The sequence below is a fragment of the Perca flavescens genome, chromosome 10 (assembly GCF_004354835.1).
Source record: "Perca flavescens isolate YP-PL-M2 chromosome 10, PFLA_1.0, whole genome shotgun sequence".
NCBI classification, from domain to species: Eukaryota; Metazoa; Chordata; class Actinopteri; order Perciformes; family Percidae; genus Perca; species Perca flavescens.
In genome coordinates, this window is record NC_041340.1 from 2,368,463 (window position 1) to 2,388,462 (window position 20,000).

The 20,000-nt window shown below is 42.2% G+C and overlaps 2 protein-coding genes across 3 annotated transcripts in view; both read right to left on the bottom strand.

Annotated features, from left to right (window-relative positions):
* maml1 (mastermind-like transcriptional coactivator 1) overlaps positions 1–9,362 on the bottom strand; it is a 40,429-nt gene extending 31,067 nt beyond the window's left edge. Inside the window, exons 1-2 of the mRNA XM_028590173.1 lie at positions 9,025–9,362; positions 7,845–8,382 (exon numbers count right to left, since the gene is read on the bottom strand). Of these exons, the coding sequence (XP_028445974.1) occupies positions 7,845–8,183 (339 nt within the window). The 5' untranslated portion in view covers positions 8,184–8,382; positions 9,025–9,362. The remainder of the gene's footprint in view (positions 1–7,844; positions 8,383–9,024) is intronic.
* A 930-nt stretch (positions 9,363–10,292) lies between these two features.
* canx (calnexin) overlaps positions 10,293–20,000 on the bottom strand; it is a 37,010-nt gene continuing 27,302 nt past the window's right edge. Inside the window, exons 12-16 of one of the 2 annotated variants that reach the window (XM_028588703.1) lie at positions 18,562–18,681; positions 17,979–18,077; positions 16,839–16,980; positions 16,642–16,730; positions 10,293–15,823 (exon numbers count right to left, since the gene is read on the bottom strand). In XM_028588703.1, the coding sequence (XP_028444504.1) occupies positions 15,758–15,823; positions 16,642–16,730; positions 16,839–16,980; positions 17,979–18,077; positions 18,562–18,681 (516 nt within the window). In that variant the 3' untranslated portion in view covers positions 10,293–15,757. The remainder of the gene's footprint in view (positions 15,824–16,641; positions 16,731–16,838; positions 16,981–17,978; positions 18,078–18,561; positions 18,682–20,000) is intronic. The other variant, XM_028588704.1, reaches the window with a different exon arrangement.

Below are 20,000 nucleotides of genomic sequence, written 5' to 3' on the forward strand. Positions count from 1 at the left end.
ATATTTTAGATTCTTCAAAGTAGCCACCCTTTGCTTTTTTTTGGTAACTCTGCAAACCCTTGGTGTTCTCTCAATGAGCTTCATGATGTAGTCACCTGAAATGGTTTTCACTCGGGGGCGGGGCTAAGCTCCGGACGGAGCCACGGTGCCTCGGCAAAATAGCCTCTGGAAGGAACTTGTTTTGGTGGAACATGCGTACGTTCAAAAGTAGTTTTAGTCGTGCGAGAGAAAACTCAGATTGGACAGATAGTCTAGCTAGCTGTCTGGATTTACCCTGCAGAGACCTGAGGAGCAGCTAACCATAGTCCTCACAAATCAGCCGGAGGTTAGAACGCCAACACCGAGACAGAGGAAGGGGACGGGACATCCGGACGAATTTCTGGAGCAATCCCAGAAGTGAAACGTCAAAAAAGCTGAATCCCAGTCTCAGCGTTTGATCAAGTTGGACTGAGTGTGTGACTGAGTGCCAAGTACATGAAGGTCAGCGTGTAGTCTAATGTATTGTAGTGGGTATACTGTATATATAGGCCAGGATGGGCCTTTGGGGGGAGGAAGGGGGTGCATATCATATTAGATAGATAGATAGATAGATATATATATATATATATATATATATATATATATATATATATATATATATATATATATATATATATATATATATATATATATATATATACATACACTACCGGTCAAAAGTTTGGGGTCACTTAGAAATTTCCATTCCACTCCAGACACAATACCAGCTGAGATCAGTTGTATTGTTTTTTTTAACCAGGGCAGCAGTTTCAGATTACATTATTTGCTTACATAATTGCAAAATGGTTCTCAACTGTTGTAGAAAGAAGTGGCTGAAGAAATGCTTGAAATTCATGTTTTTTGGTCTAAACGTCATACCCAAATTAAAAGTGGTCCAGCTCCCATATACTTTGACACTCAGGGGTGTGCCTGATATCATTGGAAAGGTGATTGATGTGGGTTTGTTTGTGTATTTGAGAAGTGTTGTATTTTGTAGTTTTTTGGCTTTTTTATTTGCACTTTTCAAATAGAAATAAAAAACGCACAGACATATTTGTAGAAAAGAATTCATATAAAATCCATTTTTGAGTCTTTTAGCTTCTGAATTTGTTTCTGTAGTAAGCTGAGACGTGGCTAATGCTGTGTTGTCTGTCACCTGTCAGATGTGTTTACAGCAGTGTATTTTAATAATTTTACAGATTTATAACTTTGACAGAAATAAAAAATCTCCATTCTAGCCTCTGTAACTCTGTGTCAGTAAGGCCTAGAATCACCCTGACACAACTTGAGAATGTTTCCTTTCCAATGATATCAGGCACACCCCTGAGTGTCAAAGTATATGGGAGCTGTACCACTTTTAATTTGAGTATGACGTTTAGACCAAAAAACATGAATTTCAAGCATTTCTTCAGCCACTTCTGTCTACAACAATCGAGAACCATTTTGCAATTATGTAAGCACATAATGTAACCTGAAAACTGCTGCCCTGATTAAAAAAAACAATGCAACTGATCTCTGCTGGTATTCTGTCTGGAATGGAAATTTCTAAGTGACCCCAAACTTTTGACCGGTAGTGTATATATATTGCATATCAAATGCTGAGCGTCCAAGACTTCATTTCCTGTATTCTGATTCACTTTTTTGCACCAATTTACGGTGGAAATCCCTTTATTTATCCGATGACCGATGACAATTCAAAATATACCATAATTATAATGGAAAGTATGTTGTTTTGTGCCAATGCACATTTTTAAGTAGGTATATGGAAATCCTGGAGCTTTCTTAGTGGGTATACTGCGTAAACCTGCGCATCACGTAGACTACAGCGCTGGTCATTAACCCACTAAAGCCGCAACATACACAGTAACTTTGGGAATGTGTGACTAGGCCTTCATTATGCAGGACAAAGCCAAGGTGATTCTGTCCAGGAGACACTAAAAAGGACTTTGTTGTGGCTAAAACAACCGAGTCTGCATATTTAGCATGACAGTGATAAAATAAAAAAAGGCTTCTAAATATCTTCAGAGTGACTCATGCTGAAAGTTTTTTCTCTCGCTTGGCCACAAAAATGCCAAATATCTAGAATATCTGAGTCAGTTTGATTGCATTCTTACAGCTTGAATGTTTTCTTTCTGCCACCTAAATTCATGTTTTACAGTTCTGTCGTGACTTTCACTAGGTTTCTATTCTTCTCTTTATGCTTGTAAACACTCAGACCACAATGTCTGCCGGCTGATTTTACAGGTTGATTTAAAATCACAGATAAATCAGTAGCAGTGTACATTTACATCGCTACGTTTTGATTTAAAAAAAAAGAATATCTTCTGCTTTCCCCCTCTCATTATTGATGCATATTCTGCTCTGGCTTTTCCAACGTTTTAGACTCTGATGTGGAAACAGTTAGGGTCCAAAATGATGAGGAAAAAGAGATGCAAAACTGCCACAAAGAGACACGACTACAAAGAGACGAGGGCTGCGAGATATGAGGAAAATGTGCGATAAAGTTGTTCAATATCTTGATAACGATAGAACTTTGCGATAAATAAACCGATAAAGTGTTCTCAGTTTCTGCTGCTTTCAGTATTCTGATAAAATACAACAAACTGCTTGTTGAGTTTAAAACTAATGAAAATGAAATCATCTCCAACTTTCTTTAATTGAACAAATTGAATATAAAAGGCAGCACTTAAAACAGAATGACAGCTACATTTTAAATTTAAGTTTTCTGCTGATATTTTCATTCAATTTACACAAAAGAAGCAGCCTTTCGCGATGTATTTATTGCGCCGGTTGATATCGCGATGACGATTAAAAGAAAACTGTATATATCGTGCAGCTCTAAAAAGAGACGCACGCAACAACCACAATAAGACACATCACGTCTAGGGAAAGTCACATTCGTTTTCGATTGAAAAACATAACATTTTCTTGAGAAAGTGTTACCTAAACCAGTGTTTCTCAGATGTTTCTCTAGGGGTCATCTGGAGGGCTACAGGGGGTACGTGAGATATTTAATTAAATCTTTAATAGTTACAAGGCTGTTGTCCAGAACATTGTTCCTCTTTGTCTAGAATTTTTTTGTGACATGTGTGACACAAATGTGACACTTGTGTCTCCCTCTTTGGCCCTAATCTCGCCTTTCTTCCTTCTAGTCCTTCTACTTTTTACAAGTTTCTCATTTTTTTCTTCTTACGTCGCTGTTTTTCAAAGTTTTTGATACTATTTTCGACCTATTCTTGCCTTCCTTTCTTCTACCAAGTTTTTGTCTCTTTCATTTAAATCTGTTTTTCAGTTCCACGGCTGTTTAGTAAATCTATCGCTGACTGTTCCTCTTTATATACACTTTTTTTTTCTCCCAACAATGATTAGCGCTGGTCAGGGGTGACTTGGCTTAAAGAAACAATTCATAAAGGGGTGCATTAATGAAAAAAGTTTGAGAACCACTGACCTAAACCCTTCCGCCAAATACACACACCTATGTTTTCCACAGAGCATTTAAGGCTCCTAATGTGACACACCAGATTTCCCCAACACAATACATTTTACTTTTAGATATCGAAAGAAAAGATTAGACATCTCTATCGGCCATCGAGATGGATGACTGTTGTGAAAACATTTAGTTTTGTTTATAGCTTTCACTCACACACACACACACACACACACACACACACACACACACACACACACACACACACACACACACACACACACACACACACAGATGAGTCAGCTGTGAGGGGGCGGCTGGGGGTTTCTGTTCACACTGAGTCACCTCTCAGGACTCCAGTCAGTGTTTGTGCACACTGACTGAGGCAGAAAGTAGTAGTAGTCCTGATATCAGTTAGATTTGATAAAGACGTAACAGTTACACACGACTGATTAGACATGATTGCACTTGGTGTGTTTTTTTTGACAAGGAAATGTTGACTAGGTTGCTTTTGTAGTAAATGAAAAAGATAAGCTGGCAGCGTGGTTGGTTCCAATGGTTCCTCTGACCCACTGCTGCTGGGTCTAATGTTAGAGGTCTGACCCACTGCTGCTGGGTCTAACGTTAGAGGTCCTCTGACTAGGGCTGTCCTCGACTAAAGAACTCCTTAGTCGACTAACACTTATAGGATTTTGTCGACTAATCGATTAGTTGATTTAATTGACAGAGCTGTGCTCTTTGAGAGGTGGTTAAGACTAGAAAAGCACAATATAAATGTAGTTAATTAACCATCTGTAAAACTGAGTTTCTCCACAATTAATCCTGCAAAAGCACCACTTTAAATCTTGTGTTTACCATAAATGTGCTCAGACGTTTCCTGAAATAAGTAATTAAGCATGAATAAGCATAAAAAATGACTAATGGACTAAAGAAATCTTAGGCGACTGAGACCAAAACAACCGATTAGTCGACTAATCGACTAAGAGGTGGCAGCCCTACCTCTGACCCACTGCTGCTGGGTCTAACGTTAGAGGTCTGACCCACTGCTGCTGGGTCTAACGTTAGAGGTCTGACCCACCACACTGCTGCTGGGTCTAACGTTAGAGGTCCTCTAACCCACTGCTGCTGGGTCTAACGTTCGAGGTCTGACCCACTGCTGCTGGGTCTAACGTTCGAGGTCTGACCCACTGCTGCTGGGTCTAACGTTAGAGGTCCTCTGACCCACTGCTGCTGGGTCTAACGTTAGTGGAGGTCTGACCCACCACACTGCTGCTGGGTCTAACGACCCACTGCTGCTGCTGGGTCTGATCCACTGCTGCTGGGTCTAACGTTAGAGGTCTGACCCACTGCTGCTGGGTCTAACGTTAGAGGTCTGACCCACCACACTGCTGCTGGGTCTAACGTTAGAGGTCTGACCCACCACACTGCTGCTGGGTCTAACGTTAGAGGTCTGACCCACTGCTGCTGGGTCTAACCTTAGAGGTCCTCTGATCCACTGCTGCTGGGTCTAACGTTAGTGAGGTCTGATCCACTGCTGCTGGGTCTAACGTTAGTGGTCCTCTGATCCACTGCTGCTGGGTCTAACGTTAGTGGTCCTCTGATCCACTGCTGCTGGGTCTAACGTTAGTGGTCCTCTGACCCACTGCTGCTGGGTCTAACGTTAGAGGTCCTCTGACCCACTGCTGCTGGGTCTAACGTTAGTGGTCCTCTGACCCACTGCTGCTGGGTCTAACGTTAGAGGTCTGACCCACTGCTGCTGGGTCTAACGTTAGTGGAGGTCTGACCCACTGCTGCTGGGTCTAACGTTAGAGGTCTGACCCACCCACTGCTGCTGGGTCTAACGTTAGAGGTCTGACCCACCCCACTGCTGCTGGGTCTAACGTTAGAGGTCTGACCCACCACACTGCTGCTGGGGCTAACGTTAGAGGTCTGACCCACCACACTGCTGCTGGGTCTAACGTTAGAGGTCTGACCCACCACACTGCTGCTGGGGCTAACGTTAGAGGTCTGACCCACCACACTGCTGCTGGGGTCTAACGTTAGAGGTCTGACCCACCACACTGCTGCTGGGTCTAACGTTAGAGGTCTGACCCACCCACTGCTGCTGGGTCTAACGTTAGAGGTCTGACCCACTGCTGCTGGGTCTAACGTTAGAGGTCTGACCCACTGCTGCTGGGTCTAACGTTAGAGGTCTGACCCACCACACTGCTGCTGGGTCTAACGTTAGAGGTCTGACCCACTGCTGCTGGGTCTAACGTTAGAGGTCTGACCCACTGCTGCTGGGTCTAACGTTAGTGGTCCTCTGACCCACTGCTGCTGGGTCTAACGTTAGAGGTCCTCTGACCCACTGCTGCTGGGTCTAACGTTAGAGGTCCTCTGACCCACTGCTGCTGGGTCTAACCTTAGAGGTCCTCTGACCCACTGCTGCTGGGTCTAACCTTAGAGGTCCTCTGACCCACTGCTGCTGGGTCTAACGTTAGAGGTCTGACCCACTGCTGCTGGGTCTAACGTTAGAGGTCCTCTGACCCACTGCTGCTGGGTCTAACGTTAGAGGTCCTCTGACCCACTGCTGCTGGGTCTAACGTTAGAGGTCCTCTGACCCACTGCTGCTGGGTCTAACGTTAGAGGTCCTCTGACCCACTGTCTCTATTGATTTCCATTTTCTTTTTATGCTCAAAGACGAGCATCCAGTTTGTGTCGGTTAAAAGAAACCACAACCAGAAACACAGACTGCCGCAAAACAATACTTTCTGTCAGACGCTGTGCAGTTTCACACATTTTTTTAAAGTGACTTAAAGAGGCTCTTTCATGTTTATTTATTCACCTGCTTTGCACTTTTGTTGGGACTGCATCCAATTTCGTTGTACATGTACATTAACAATTAAGACTATTCTTTTCTATTCTAACACTGATTCTGAATCATCACCACTTGCTACAGCAAGACCACTAGAGACTAAATCCACAATTTGTCTGTTTTGGTCAGCGCGAGCTGTTTTTAAATGTGCTATAGAAATAAACTTTACTTACTTACTACGTTATGACATTGTCATTTTATTTTTTTTTGGCTTTTCTTGTCCCTCGTTATTGTTTTGTCTGTTTTCTTAACACTGTTGGTTTTCTTGATTTATTGTTAATTTCATATTACTGTTCAATATGTTTGTATACGCACAATTCAACAATTCCACATAATTGTAACTATAATATAAACTTATTGTGGCAAAAAAAAAAAAAAAAAAAACTTATTTTTTAGGCTTTTATTTTGACAGGACAGTTTAAGACATGAAAGGAGAGAGAGATTGAGAGGAGGGAACGACATGCAGCAAAGGGCCGCAGGTCGGAGTCCTGCAAGAGTAAACATCTATATATGGGCGCGCGCTCTACCAACTGAGCTACCCGGGCTTTTCTGATTCTACAGTTGCCTGTGTAAGATACAAACTATGGCTAACTAATTGCTGTTCTTGCAGATTTTGTACTGAGTTTGTATTTGTGAATTTAAATCTGAATCCAATCCATAAACGCCAAATAAACTGAGCACTGCCTGAAGACGTCCCAAACACCGTTTAAGGATGAATGTTTTTGTCTTTAGTTTCTTATATATTTTTTATAGTGAAATTTATTAATTTACCTGTTTTTCACTTTTGCTGATGTTATGTACTGATAAAGACTGCATCCAATTTCTTTGTACACGACTTATTAAACTGACACTGATTAAAACAATATGAATCCAATCTGTGAAAGCAAAATAAACTGCCTCTCAGTGGCTGTCCCAAATGTGGTTTAAGGATGAAATCGTGCGGTGAAGGTCTTCCATGTCTACTTTCATTTAATCTTTTTTTTTTTTTTTTTTTATATTGACTTTTAGAAAAAAAAACTGACTGAAGCCAATCTGTGAAAGTCAAATAAACTGCCTCTTTGAGCATTGCCTGAAGCCGCTTGAACTATCCCAAATGCAGTTTAAGGATGAAACATTATATTTGGGTATTTTTTTCTTTTATATATTTTTATAGTGACATTAAGAGGCTCTTTGCAATGTATTTATCCACCTGTTTTTCACTTCTGCTGATGTTTTGCACTGTTTTGTACATTAATATACTGATATTGCACTATCCCTTCCCTCTTTTCAATTGTTATTGTATACTTTTTTTAATATTTCTTACTGTCCTTTCTGTTTTTATTCTTATATTTTAAGTGAGTGTTGTACTTTGAGAGCAAAGATTAACCAGAGTCAAATCCCGTGTTTGTTTGCGCAAACCTGGCAAATAAAGCTGATTCTGATGACTGATTAAAACAATCTGAGAAAGTAAAATAAACTGCCTCTCTGACCACCTGCCCCTAAAAGCTTCACCCAGTCCAGTGTGTTTGTGCTCTAACAACCAGTCTGTGTGCAGCGCTTACTCACCGCTATCAGGGTGCTGTTCCGGCTCTGCTCTGCCGCGGTGCCTCCTCCGCTCTCCCCGAGATCTGCGCTGCCTCCGCCGGCGCCACCGGGCGCTCTCTGCCCGGCCTGGTCGCCGCTGCTGGGCTGGGGCTGCCGGTGCTTGTTGGACCGCTTAGCTTTGGCCTGCAGGCAGCGCTGGTGCAGGGCGAAGGTCTGCTGCCTCTCCAGCTCCAGCCGCTCCAGCGTCGCGTTCTCGTAGCGGCTCTCGCAGCTGTTGTGATGCTGCCGGAAGAGCTCGATCCTCCGGCGGAGCCTCTCCATCACCGCGCTGTGTCGCGGTGTAACAAAATCCGCCATCATCAATAAAGACTTGTAGTTTAAAAAAAAAAAAAAAACTCCCGGCTCAGGTTTCGTCCATAAAATGCTGAATTTGCCTTTTTTTTTGTTTCTCACTCTGGGCGTCTATATACCCCCCCCTCGCCCTTTACAAAGACTCATGTGCTGGCTCCGAGGAGGCGACCTTTGTCTTGCTAATGGCCTTCAGTCACAGCGGCACTCACTGCCGAAGAAAATTACAGGTTTGTGGGTGCAATACCATTCATTCTCCTGATTTTACTCACTGTATGTTATAAATCGCGTTATACACAAAAGCTCTTTTAACATACTGTGTAAAAAAAACAGAGCTAATTGAGTCCTGCTAGAGCCTGAGTTTAACCCCAAAACCCTCTGATTTTCCCTGAAACAAACCAAAGTAAATACATAATTTACCTTTCAAAATCAATGAACCGGTCGCGTCTCGCTATCACACCAACTGCCGTTGAGCTAAGTTAAGTTAGCAACATTCCTGCACTCAAATCAAAGTTGGAGCGTCGAAAATGCCTTTAATAACTATTAAAATCGGGTTGTTTTTGGAGCTAGCTCGCATAGGCCTCTGTCTTTACTTCCATGTATTTGTTACGGATAATGTTATCCTCCGTGGGAGCATCATAACGGGTCTCCAACTTGTCTGAAACTTTATTTGTGCTCGAGTATTAAGTAGTTAGCTCGGGGCTAGTTAGCTGACTAGCGCTGGCTAACAACTTCACAAACTTGGCAGCCGTTACTCGGCTAATAATCCCATTGTTTTATCCAACACTACGAGAAAACAAGCGACAAGACTTTCCAGATAATTTAAGTGTATTTAAGTTTTAAATTCACTTACTGTGAAAGTGTTGCTGTCCGCTCCTTCCTACAGCATCTGTCTACAAACAGCTGATCCTCCTCTCCTTGTAGCCGTTAGCCGCTAGCTGCTAACACTACCGTTGGGCTAACGTTAGCTCGACTAGCAGGCTAGGTAGCTAGCCTGAAACGCTTAAATAAAGCATCATACTTTATTTATTCCTCCCGAGGTTCCCGGCGCGGGTATTCCTCCCCACTTGGTCGAGCCCGAGTCGGGATATGTACGGTTTTTAGCGCGGATTCGTCCAGTTAGAACGGGCTAACTGTCCCTTCTGTGCGGTTTCTATTGTTTTTCAGCGAACAGGCAGGGCTACTCCGCCATCTTTGAAACTTTCTCTTTTTTTTCCATCGGCGACAAGAGGAATGTCCCTGCTCCCGCCTCGCCGATGATTGATAGCCCAGACAGCCAATAGAGAGCGAGGAAAACTTGACGCGCTACAGGGAAATAATGAGTAAATACGACAAAAATAAGCAGAGGTGGAAGCTCCTTTACCGAAGTACTAATACCACATTGTTAGGTACTCCACTACAGATAAAAGTCCTATATTCAATGTAATCAGCAAAATGTACTTAAAGCACTTTTAAAAAGAGATAGTTTGGATTTATGACAGGTAACTGAAGCGGTTTTCTATGCTGGCTTTAAAGCAACCAGACTCCATTGACAAAACTAGTAATTTAAGCTCATAGAACACAGGAGTTGCTGATCTACAGTTTCCTTGAATTATTAGTTTTTTTGTGTTATTGTGTGACTTTGGTGTTTTAATAAAGGCTTCGGAAATAAAATTGAAGAAACAAACGTATCTGATGGAGGCAGCAGTAGGCCAGCTACTCACGTGTTCTGCGAGGTTAAATTACTGTTTTTGTCAATGGAGTCTGGTGGCTTTGAAGGGAGCAGAGATAACAGCTTCAGTTCCCCCCCATATTCTAAATATACCATACACAAACTTTTATTAGATGCCTAAAATACATGCTACCTCATACAACCCCAATTTAAAAAAAAAAAAAAAATCCCAAATATCCCTTTAAAATGCAACATGCCTTTCATTTTGTGGGAGGAAACCACATTAAAAATCAGTTTTTTTGCCCTAAATATTCTTCAGCCAAGTGCTCAATCGGATTGAGTACAACTCAAGATATCCCAACTTCAAAGCGTGTTCCACCCAACCGTTTTTTTGGGTTAATTATGCAAGTCTAAACGCTCACCTGTAGTCAAATCTAAGAAAAGAATCAGACACATTAAACCCACTTGGCTCAGCTTCTCGTTAAGTTTCCATTTGGCCGTTTTTTTATTCATCAAAACAAATTTTGACAGCGTGTCCACACATACACACGCATACACACAAACACACACACAAGGCTCCATCATCACAGTATTTCTATTCAAAGTTGGACCTTTTTTTCCATGTGGCGTGTCACCAGGTCCATCTCTCCACACACACATATAGGTGTGTACATCAGAAACAGGCTGCACCAACCATTATTAAAGTTTAGTTCAAAACACAATGTCAACAAAAAATTAAAAGTACAGAGTTACAGTCATGTAAAGATTCACCTGCAGATACAGTGTTCAGCCTACAGGCTTGTTAAGCTATAGGCAGCTTCAGCCGGACACAAAAAGAATCTGAGACTAAAAGAAAAAAGAAAAGAAAGGGAAGGAAAGGGCGACGATGACGACTGGGAATGTATCGTCTTAAAGCCCAGACGTTATAGAAGCTTTATATTCCCACACTTTTCAGAAAGACTACAAGCAGCAGAGCTTACAGCTAAACTGGCTTGTGTTTAGCCTAAAAAAAAAGAAGAAATAAAATTCAATGAGGGGAAATAAAGGTTATGGCAGCGGGGACCTCCAGTACAACTCAAGCCCCAAAAACCTGACCTCACCGACAGCCAGAGAGACTTCAAATTCTGGCTTCCCCTGCACCCCCTCCTGGCCACTGCCTCTCAAAACCCCCATTAGATAAATCAGTACGCAGCTTGCTCGTCATTGCCGGGAACCCTGACCTTAATTAAATCAACAAAAAACCAGACCCTTTAGTTGTTTTTGCTGGTACGTGTGATACAAGAGGACGACAGACAGACACACAGCAACAGTCACGTATACGTCATGGATACAAGACTGGACTAATGTAGTTAATTCTTTCTCCACACACACTTTTCAAGATTAACAAAACCAGTTTTATTTCAGATTTGTTTGTATATTTGAACTCTCCAAAAGCTGTACACTGACGCCACAGAATGATGCTCGCTCAAGTCAGATGGAAGTTAAAGTCGGAGGAGCTTCTTTACAGGATGAAATCTTCTGCATTACATGATGAATAAAAAAAAAAAAAAACACACATAAGTTAGGATCATTTTTTTTTTTTCACAAGCAAAGTACATGGGAATAATTCTCCTTTTGTTGTGTTCTTCTAGAGAGCCTTTTTTGTTGTCCTGATGGAGGAGCAAGAGGAAGGGTCAGGTTTAAACTAACTTTCCAGAAACTTTCGAGCCATTCTGTTAGTTTTTCGGTGGTCCGCAGCAGACAACACAACTAGTTTACGTTAATATCCTTACATATTTCAGCTCTGGTTTTATTTTAGCCATCACCTGGTGGTTACTGGTGATTAGTTTCCTCTTCAAAAATGTCCTTTATCGGCTGTTTCTGCTTCTCTAGGATGACAGACGTATGGGCACGAATTGCGCACAACTTACAACGCTAACTAATATATAAACGGGCAGTATAGATGCCGGCCATAAACAGAAAACAACGCTAACTAATATATAAACGGGCAGAATAGATGCCAGCCATAAATAGAAAATTTTGATTTTATAAGTTGAAAAACTTTATGAACTTCCGAGTTTCTGTTTCGTCTCAGTTCGAGCTTCACTCGCCAGTTTTTCCTAGAGCTTTCAACCTCTCTGCACTTCTTTACATTTTCAGCGCTTATTTCTACGTCCCATATTTTCTGATATAAAACAAAAAAACGCGTCATTTGACCCTAAGTCAACACAAGGGTTAAGTTGTCACCACGTCAGGAACAATCTCCCTCGATGAAGACTTGCGAGATGCTGTTGAAAGCTCCGGAGAAGAAACCGCTAAGTAATTTCGAGTTAAGAAAAAGAACTTTTGTCACGCTCAAGTGCTGTCTTTAAAAACATGGGGCTTAAACTCCCGACACAGATTCAGGATCGGTGCAGGAGGGCGTTGGTGACCGGCCGAGGCGTCGAGGTGCAGCAGGCGGACGGGTGAGAGGGTTTTAAGCGCCGGAGTTTTTCCCTTAGTGCCGTATTTTTCTTTTCATATGGGGTTGATGAAAGCGGGGCTGGGTGTCCGTCCACCTGCTGACACGACTTCAGTTTAACATCCAAACAGAAGACGACGGCGGCTCGTTGCACTCAAGTTGAACTTTAACAAGAAAAGCTACAGAGGTTTAGTTTGGATGTGAAGGTATTAGGGCTGTCCTCGACTAAAGAACTCCTTAGTCGACTAACACTTCTAGGATTTTGTCGACTAATCGATTAGTTGATTTAATCGACAGAGCTGTGAGCTTTGAGAGGTGGTTAAGACTAGAAAAGCACAATATAAATGTAGTTAATTAACCATCTGTAAAACTGAGTTTCTCCACAATTAATCCTGCAAAAGCACCACTTTAAATCTTGTGTTTACCATAAATGTGCTCATGAGTTTCTTGGAAATGAGTAATTAAGCATGAATAAGCATAAAAAATGACTAATGGACTAAAGAAATCTTAGTCGACTGAGACCAAAACGAGCGATTAGTCGACTAATCGACTAAGAGGTGGCAGCTCTAGAAGGTATCCAATCCCCAGAGAGGAACCGGTGCGAGCGAAAGGTAATCCTGTCGAGAAACCAACACAGACAGATGCTGGGTTCGTATCGTCTGAAAGTAGAGCTTCAAAGATAACTTCTTTAAGGAATCTGCAGCCATTTTTGAAAATTATTCATTGGTTTGAGTCATTTTTTTTATGTTAAATAAGGTCAACATTTTGATTTCAGCTTGTTAAATGTGAATATTTTCTAGTTTCATCACTCCTCTGGGACAGTAACGTTAGTTTGCAGCCCTACCGGAGAGACTAAAATAGAAAATACTAGGCGGTGTTGAAATTAATCAAATAATCGATGCATCGAATCGTGGAAATGGACGATGCTGCATCGATAATCGGCAGGCTCATGAGCTTGAAAAGCGATAGATTAAATATCCTACATGGCTTTAATAGAAAACTGTATTTGACGCATCATGATATCGAACCGAAGACATGATAATCGTAATCGAATCGGGAGATCAGTGAAGATTCACACCTCTACTTGTTAAATGTGACTATTTTCGAGTTTCTTCACTCCTCTGTGACAGTAGCGTTAGTTGCAGCCCTACCAGAGAGGCTAACCTCAGAAAACACTCTTGTTATTGGACAGGAAGAGCCAACGAGCTGCTGTCATGTTCGTTTGGACAAATGAAGGAGGAAAGGCAGCGCTCGAACGCAGAAGAAGTTGAAGTAAAAATGGACAATAACTTACTACGAGAGGGTGAAAACCTCGTATTTCCAGTGTGTGACGTTTCATAAACAACAACAACAACAACTGGAGATGTGAGGTTTTCGGAGGTTGTTCGTTTCAGAAGTTCGTCTGCTGCGAAGACCGATGTGGCATCACTGACCTTCGCGGTTAGAGCTGCCTCTAATGCTTTCTGTCCAACTGTTCCAGGCTCCGTTGTTCTGACCTCTGACCTTCTTATTCCCCCACCTCTCAGCTGCCATCAGGACAACAAAACGCAGAGGAAACGCTGAGGAAACACGAGCGCTACGTGGAGCTAACATGGAGCAAACAGCTTTAAAACAAAAACACAATTCAACGACAAGAAAATGAGACATGAAAAAAAGGGAAGAAAATGTAATCAGCTGTCATTTTTTTTTTTTTTGTTGTTGTTTAAATATTAGCAGGGGGTGCCCGCTGTGGCTAATCACTAAATTGCTAATTTGTAAAAATTCTAGGACGGCTAACGAGCCAACAGTTAGTAGGCAAATCATCTTCTTAGCAGGCTAATTGGCTAATTGTTGGTAAGTAAATTACATTATTTGTGGGCTTGTTAGCAGCCCGTTGTTAACGCTAATTAGTCCAAAATGGGAAAACAGTAGGCTACTTAAAATTGTATTACAAGTAGCCTGATAGCTACCAAGTTGCTCATGAGCTACCTAGCAGGCTAAAAGTACAATTAGTCAATTCCCTGATCAATTGTAGGGTAATACGTCTCCCACGAGGATAATAAATCAACTGTTAGCAGGCAGATTTGCGTGTTGGTTACAAGGTAAGTTACTAGCCTGGAAAACGAGACAGTTGTTGGAAATGTTAGCGAGCTAATTAGCAGCATGTTCATAAGCTAATTGGCAATTTCTCCCACTGCTCATGGGATCATTTCTGACAACTGTTAGCTCACTATCAGGGGGCTAATTAGGCTAATAAGCAGACTGCTTGTAGCCCAAACATCGTTGGCTAGTCAGTGGGAGTTGATAACCAAACTGCTGCCATGACACAGCAAGTTGTTGAGAGCTACTTGGCAAGACTTTTAGCGTTGGCTATTTCACTCACTGTTCATTGGCTAATTTGGACTACTGTTAGCCCAATTAGCAGACTGTTTGCAGCCGAAGCAGGAAGATGGTTACTTCAGATTGCGGGCTAACTTGTTGGAGCCAAATTTCCGCCTGCAAGGAGACTTATTAGCAAGTCGTTGAGAGCTAATTAGCAGCCTGTTTGTAGGCCAATTAGCAATTCTTTAAACTGGCAATTTCTCACAACGTTTGTAGGATTAATTCGGACTACCGTTAGCTTAAATAGCGCCATGATAGCACGCGAATTAGCAGACGGTTGGTAGCCTAAACAGGAAGATGGTTACTTCAGATTGTAGGCCAAGTAGTGGGATTTGAGTTGCCAAATTTCCGAAGTTGCTAGAGCTAATTAGCAGCATATTTGTGGGCTAATTGGCAAGACATTTGCCCCAAGATTTCTCTGGAATATTTCTTGGATAATTCTGACTTCTCTTAGCCTAATTAGCACCCCGATAGTGAGCTAATTAGCAGTTTGTTGGTAGCCCAAACAGGAAGATTGTCACCTCATATTGTGGGCTAACTAGTGGGAGTTGTGTTGCCAAATTTCCATCTGTCCGTAGACTTATTAGCAAGTTGCTGAGAGCCTATTAGCAGGCTGTCGGTAGAGCGTGGGCTCGCTAGCTCAGGATGGCGCTGGGTGGTGGCGGTGGTAGTGCGGCAGACGGGACGGGATGCGGTGATCCCGTGGGTCAGCGTTTGCTATTTTATGCTGTTGTGTCCTGCCTTGGTTGCACCGGATTGTTGTGGTCTGCAGAAGCTCAGAGAACTCTCCTTTTTATCTGCTCGGGTGTTGTTTTAAAAAGGAATGATGCAGGAAGGTTTAGTTAAATCTCAGTTAAGCTCTTTCAAAAAAACAAATATCCTTTCTAACACGCTAACTCAGTCCGGTTCATACTGGAATCATCATCATCGTCATCATCATCGTGATGAGCAGGCATCCGTATCGGAGGTCTTGATTAGTTTCCTGTCGGCTTCGCTGCTTCCATGGGTTCCACTTTAGGCTTCATCGCCTCGGAGAAGACGAGTAGAGGGGGAGAGAGGGGAGATATTTTAGGGGAGAGGGGGAGGGAGAGATGGGAAGGTGGTGTTGAGGTCAGGGCTGTGGATTCAGAGATATCAGTCCTTTCTGACCTTGTTCCCCCTGTTCCTGGGAGATCTCCGCAGAACGTCGTCCTCCAACTTCTACAGACAAGAACAAGTTGGAGGTTAAATTCAATTCGGAGATTACCAAAACATTTTGCAGACAAACGTTAGGCTACAGCTCCATGTGTATTAGACGTAAAGAAAGCGACTGAAACATCGAAAAACTGTGTCTGAAATAGAGCAACAACAAAAAATGACAAAACAAGGTCGAAAAGTGGAAAAAAAGCGACTAAAACTGATATAAAATGGAGGGGAAAAAAGGGACAAGATGTTAAAAGGTGCCCTGCCACACATATTTCATGACTTTGTGGTGATGTCTGAAGGTCTACCATGGACTCTGTAACCATGGTTACCTTGTTTCAAGCCATTCTAGCGCGGCATAGAAAGCCTGCAGGAAGACTCAGCTCGATTTCTGCCAGTTCTCATTAATATTCAACAAGCTAAGCTGTTTGAATCTGATTGGCTAACAGCTAGTGATTGGTCTGATTTCTCTGCTTATTTCTGTTCAGTGTCTAGAGCTGACAGAGGAGCTAGCAGTTCATTTTCACATTCACCACATAAACACATATGGACCGGACAGATCTCAAATAAAACAAGGAAAAACAGTTTTGTATGGCAGGGCACCTTTAGGGCAACTACCGTTTTTATCAACCTGGACCCTATGTTCCTATGTGTTTTTGTGTTTAAGTGACTGATGGGAACAACAATCTTTGACACTGGTCCTGTATTAAGCGAGTAACAAGCTGCAATGTAACGTTAACGTGCAAAAAAAGTGACCCGACCCTAAATCGCTACACTGATATTAGGCGGTCGAAACTTTAAAGTTTTGACGCTGAACAAAAACCGAGTCTCCTCACATCGTCAGCCGTCTCCTCGTTCTCTTCCTCCTTCTCTGCTTCCTCGTCCTCTGCAGCACTTTCCTCTCCTTCACTCTTTTCTTCTGCAGCTGAAAGACAAAGAAAAGACAGATTTTAATTTTTCATTCAGACCGACAGTGACAGACGACCGAGAGGAAACGACAAAGAGATTCCTGTAATCTAGACGTTGTATTAACCTGGACTGCTGCTCTTTGCCTCTTCAGCCTTCTCCTCCTCCTCCTCCTCCTCCTCTTCCTTCTCTTCGTCTTCCTCCTTCACGTCCGGCTGAGCTTCGTCTGTCTTCTTGTACTCCGCTGCCGGCGTCGCTGGGCTCTTCTTCTGCACAACAAAGCAGGACAAAAAAAAAAAAAAAAAAAAACTGTTCAGTGAGACTTCAGTTTCAGAAATAAGAAACTCACAACCTCTGCAGACCTTTTCAAAGCAGCACATTAACCTGTAGAGTAAAAGACACAAGATGTTTAAGCTTAAAAAGGTCCCATGGAAAGAAAATGTCACTTTATGAGGTTTTTTAACATTAATGAGTTCCCCCCCAGCCTGCCTATGGTCCCCCAGTGGCTAGAAATGGCGATAGGTGTAAACCGAGCCCTGGGTATCCTGCTCTGCCTTTGAGAAAATGAAAGCTCAGATGGACCAATCAGGAATCTTCTCCTTATGAGGTCATAAAGGGAAACTTACAGACACAGAAATGGCACAGTCTAAGGAAAGCTCATTGTGGGACTGGCTCTAGTGGCTGTAATTCTGCACCAAGGCTGAATTTTGGGAAAGAGACTTCAGATACAGTATTAGGGGACCACTAAGGTCTATATAAAAAGAGACTTCAGATACAGTATTAGGGGACCACTAAGGTCTATATAAAAGAGACTTCAGATACAGTATTAGGGGACCACTAAGGTCTATATAAAAGAGACTTCAGATACAGTATTAGGGGACCACTAAGGTCTATATAAAGGCATCCAAAGAGCACCATGTCATGGGACCTTTAATCGCTTGTACTATTGTTTACTGATGAAGTACAGCCAAGTTGTGCCAAAATCTAGTTGGAAAAACTTGTTAATTTGCTGCAAAGCAATGATCACAGTCAAAGTTACAATGCAAAATACAACAAGATTGTTTGTATCTTTTACTCAATGTCCAGGTTTGCTTGTAGTTTAGCAGCTGTGGTGCATATAGGATGTTCTAGTGGAGTTGTTGGCCGTTTCTAGAGACTGAGGATCATTGTTCACGAGAACAGAAAAAAAACGCAGATTTCTGTCTAAACTAATGCAACACAGAAACACAACACACACACACAAAGCTACGCTAACAGCAGCAGTCACCAGGCCAGAGGCGGCGGGTCGTTTTGGGTGTCCGGCTTCCTTTAACTCTTCCTGTAAGCTGTTGAGACTCAACTGACCCTGACCTGATCCTGAAGACCTCTGTGGAAGTCACACACACACACACAAAGCTGAAAACAGGCTGCAGGGGGGACTATAGAACAATGCAGGTGTATTAAACTTTCCTACCTCTGAATTTAAGTCATCTCATCACTGCATTTCCCTTGAAGATACAAGGATTAATCTATCCAGCTAATGTTACTGAGTGTGAGCGTGTGTGTGTACCTGTGATCGTGTGTGTGTGTACGTGAGCATGTATGTATGTATGCATGCATGTAGGTGTGTGTGTGTGTGTATACCTGTGTGCGCATGCATGCATGTATGTATGTGTGTGTGTGTGTGTGTACGTGTGTGTGTATGTAAGTATGTGGCGCGCACGTATGTATGTGTACGTGTATGTGTGTGTACCTGTGTGTGTGCATGCATGTGTGTGCGCGCGTATGTGTGTGTGTGTGTGTGTGTGTGTGTGTGTGTGTGTGTGTGTGTCTGTGCAGTGTGTGTGTGTGCGCAGTCGTGTGTGCGTTACCTTTCCGGTGCAGCAGAAGACGATGATGAGGACGAGCGGTAAAGCCACGGTGAGAACGTAGACGATCCAGAGCCACGGGCGCTCCTCTGCAGCGTTCAACATCTGAGTGGCCAGACCGGGCTGCAACAACACAAACGCACAAAAAAACACATTAACTTATACACAAAAACAGGAAACGCAAAACACACACAGAACACAGCTTTTATAGCGATTAGAAAGTCGTCCCAGCGTTGCTCATATCTGAAAACCTGGAGCAAAAAAAAGAGAAACACAGCTTGATGTCAAAAATAGAATTATGTTAAACTAAAAACTCTTTTTAGTCAAAGTAAGGAATCAAAAAATAAGTACAATTTAAATAAATCTCTCTCTCCCCTACATGCTGCCATCCGGATTCAACCCAGCTACTTTAAGATTCTTTATTAATTCCTTCAGTGCTGCTTTTCCCCCCCGACTTTTGTTCCATTTCATAGTTCTGGAGTAGTGCTGCACAATATATCGTAATATCAGCTGCAGCAATAAACACATCTGGAAAGGCTGCGACATCTCTCGAAAGAGACTGACATTATTTGTGTTAGTTGTAAGAAAATATCAGCAGAAAACTGCACTTTAAAATGTAACTCTGTTTTTAGTGCTGCCTTTTATGTTGGAAGTGATTTCCTTTCATTTGTTTTTAAACTCAACAAGCAGTTTGTTGTATTTTAGCAGAAAACTGAAAGCAGCAGAACTGAGAACACTATTTATTGCAAGTTATATCGTTATCAAGATATTCAACATTATCATATATTTTCCCTATATTGTGCAGCCCTAATATTTATCCCATTTTGCACTCTTTAATCCTGTCCGTGTGTGTGTGTGTGTGTGTGGTGTGTCCGTGTTATTGCAAGTTATATCACTATAAAAGATATTCAACAATATTATTGCATATTTTCACTATATCTTGCAGCCCTAATATTTATCCCATTTTGCACTCTTTAATCTTGTCTGTGTGTGTGTGTGTTATGTAAGGGATAATGTAGAGCGAGGCGGTTGTTATAGCGAATACAACCCCGACAGGTTGATCAGGACTCTTGAATCACCCTGTCGGGTTGTATTCGCTTATAACAACCGCCTCGCCTACATTATCCCGCTTATTACATGGCTACTTACCAAATAAATCAATAATTTGACTAATAACTTGACAAAATATTGATTTTAAATGGGAGTTTATTGATTTAAATACGATTGTATTGCTTCCACTAGAGAAAATAGTCCGTTCCGTCTCTACGGTAAAAACTCTGTAATGCAATCCTGTGAGACACGGTGAATGGCTTCTTTGGGAACATTTATGTGGACCTTTATGTCCTCATTCATCTCGTTTCCTTTTTGCCGAGCCGCTGCATGTTGACACACCTGTAACGTTAACGTTAAACAAGTTGCAATGTAAGCTAACTAATTAGCGC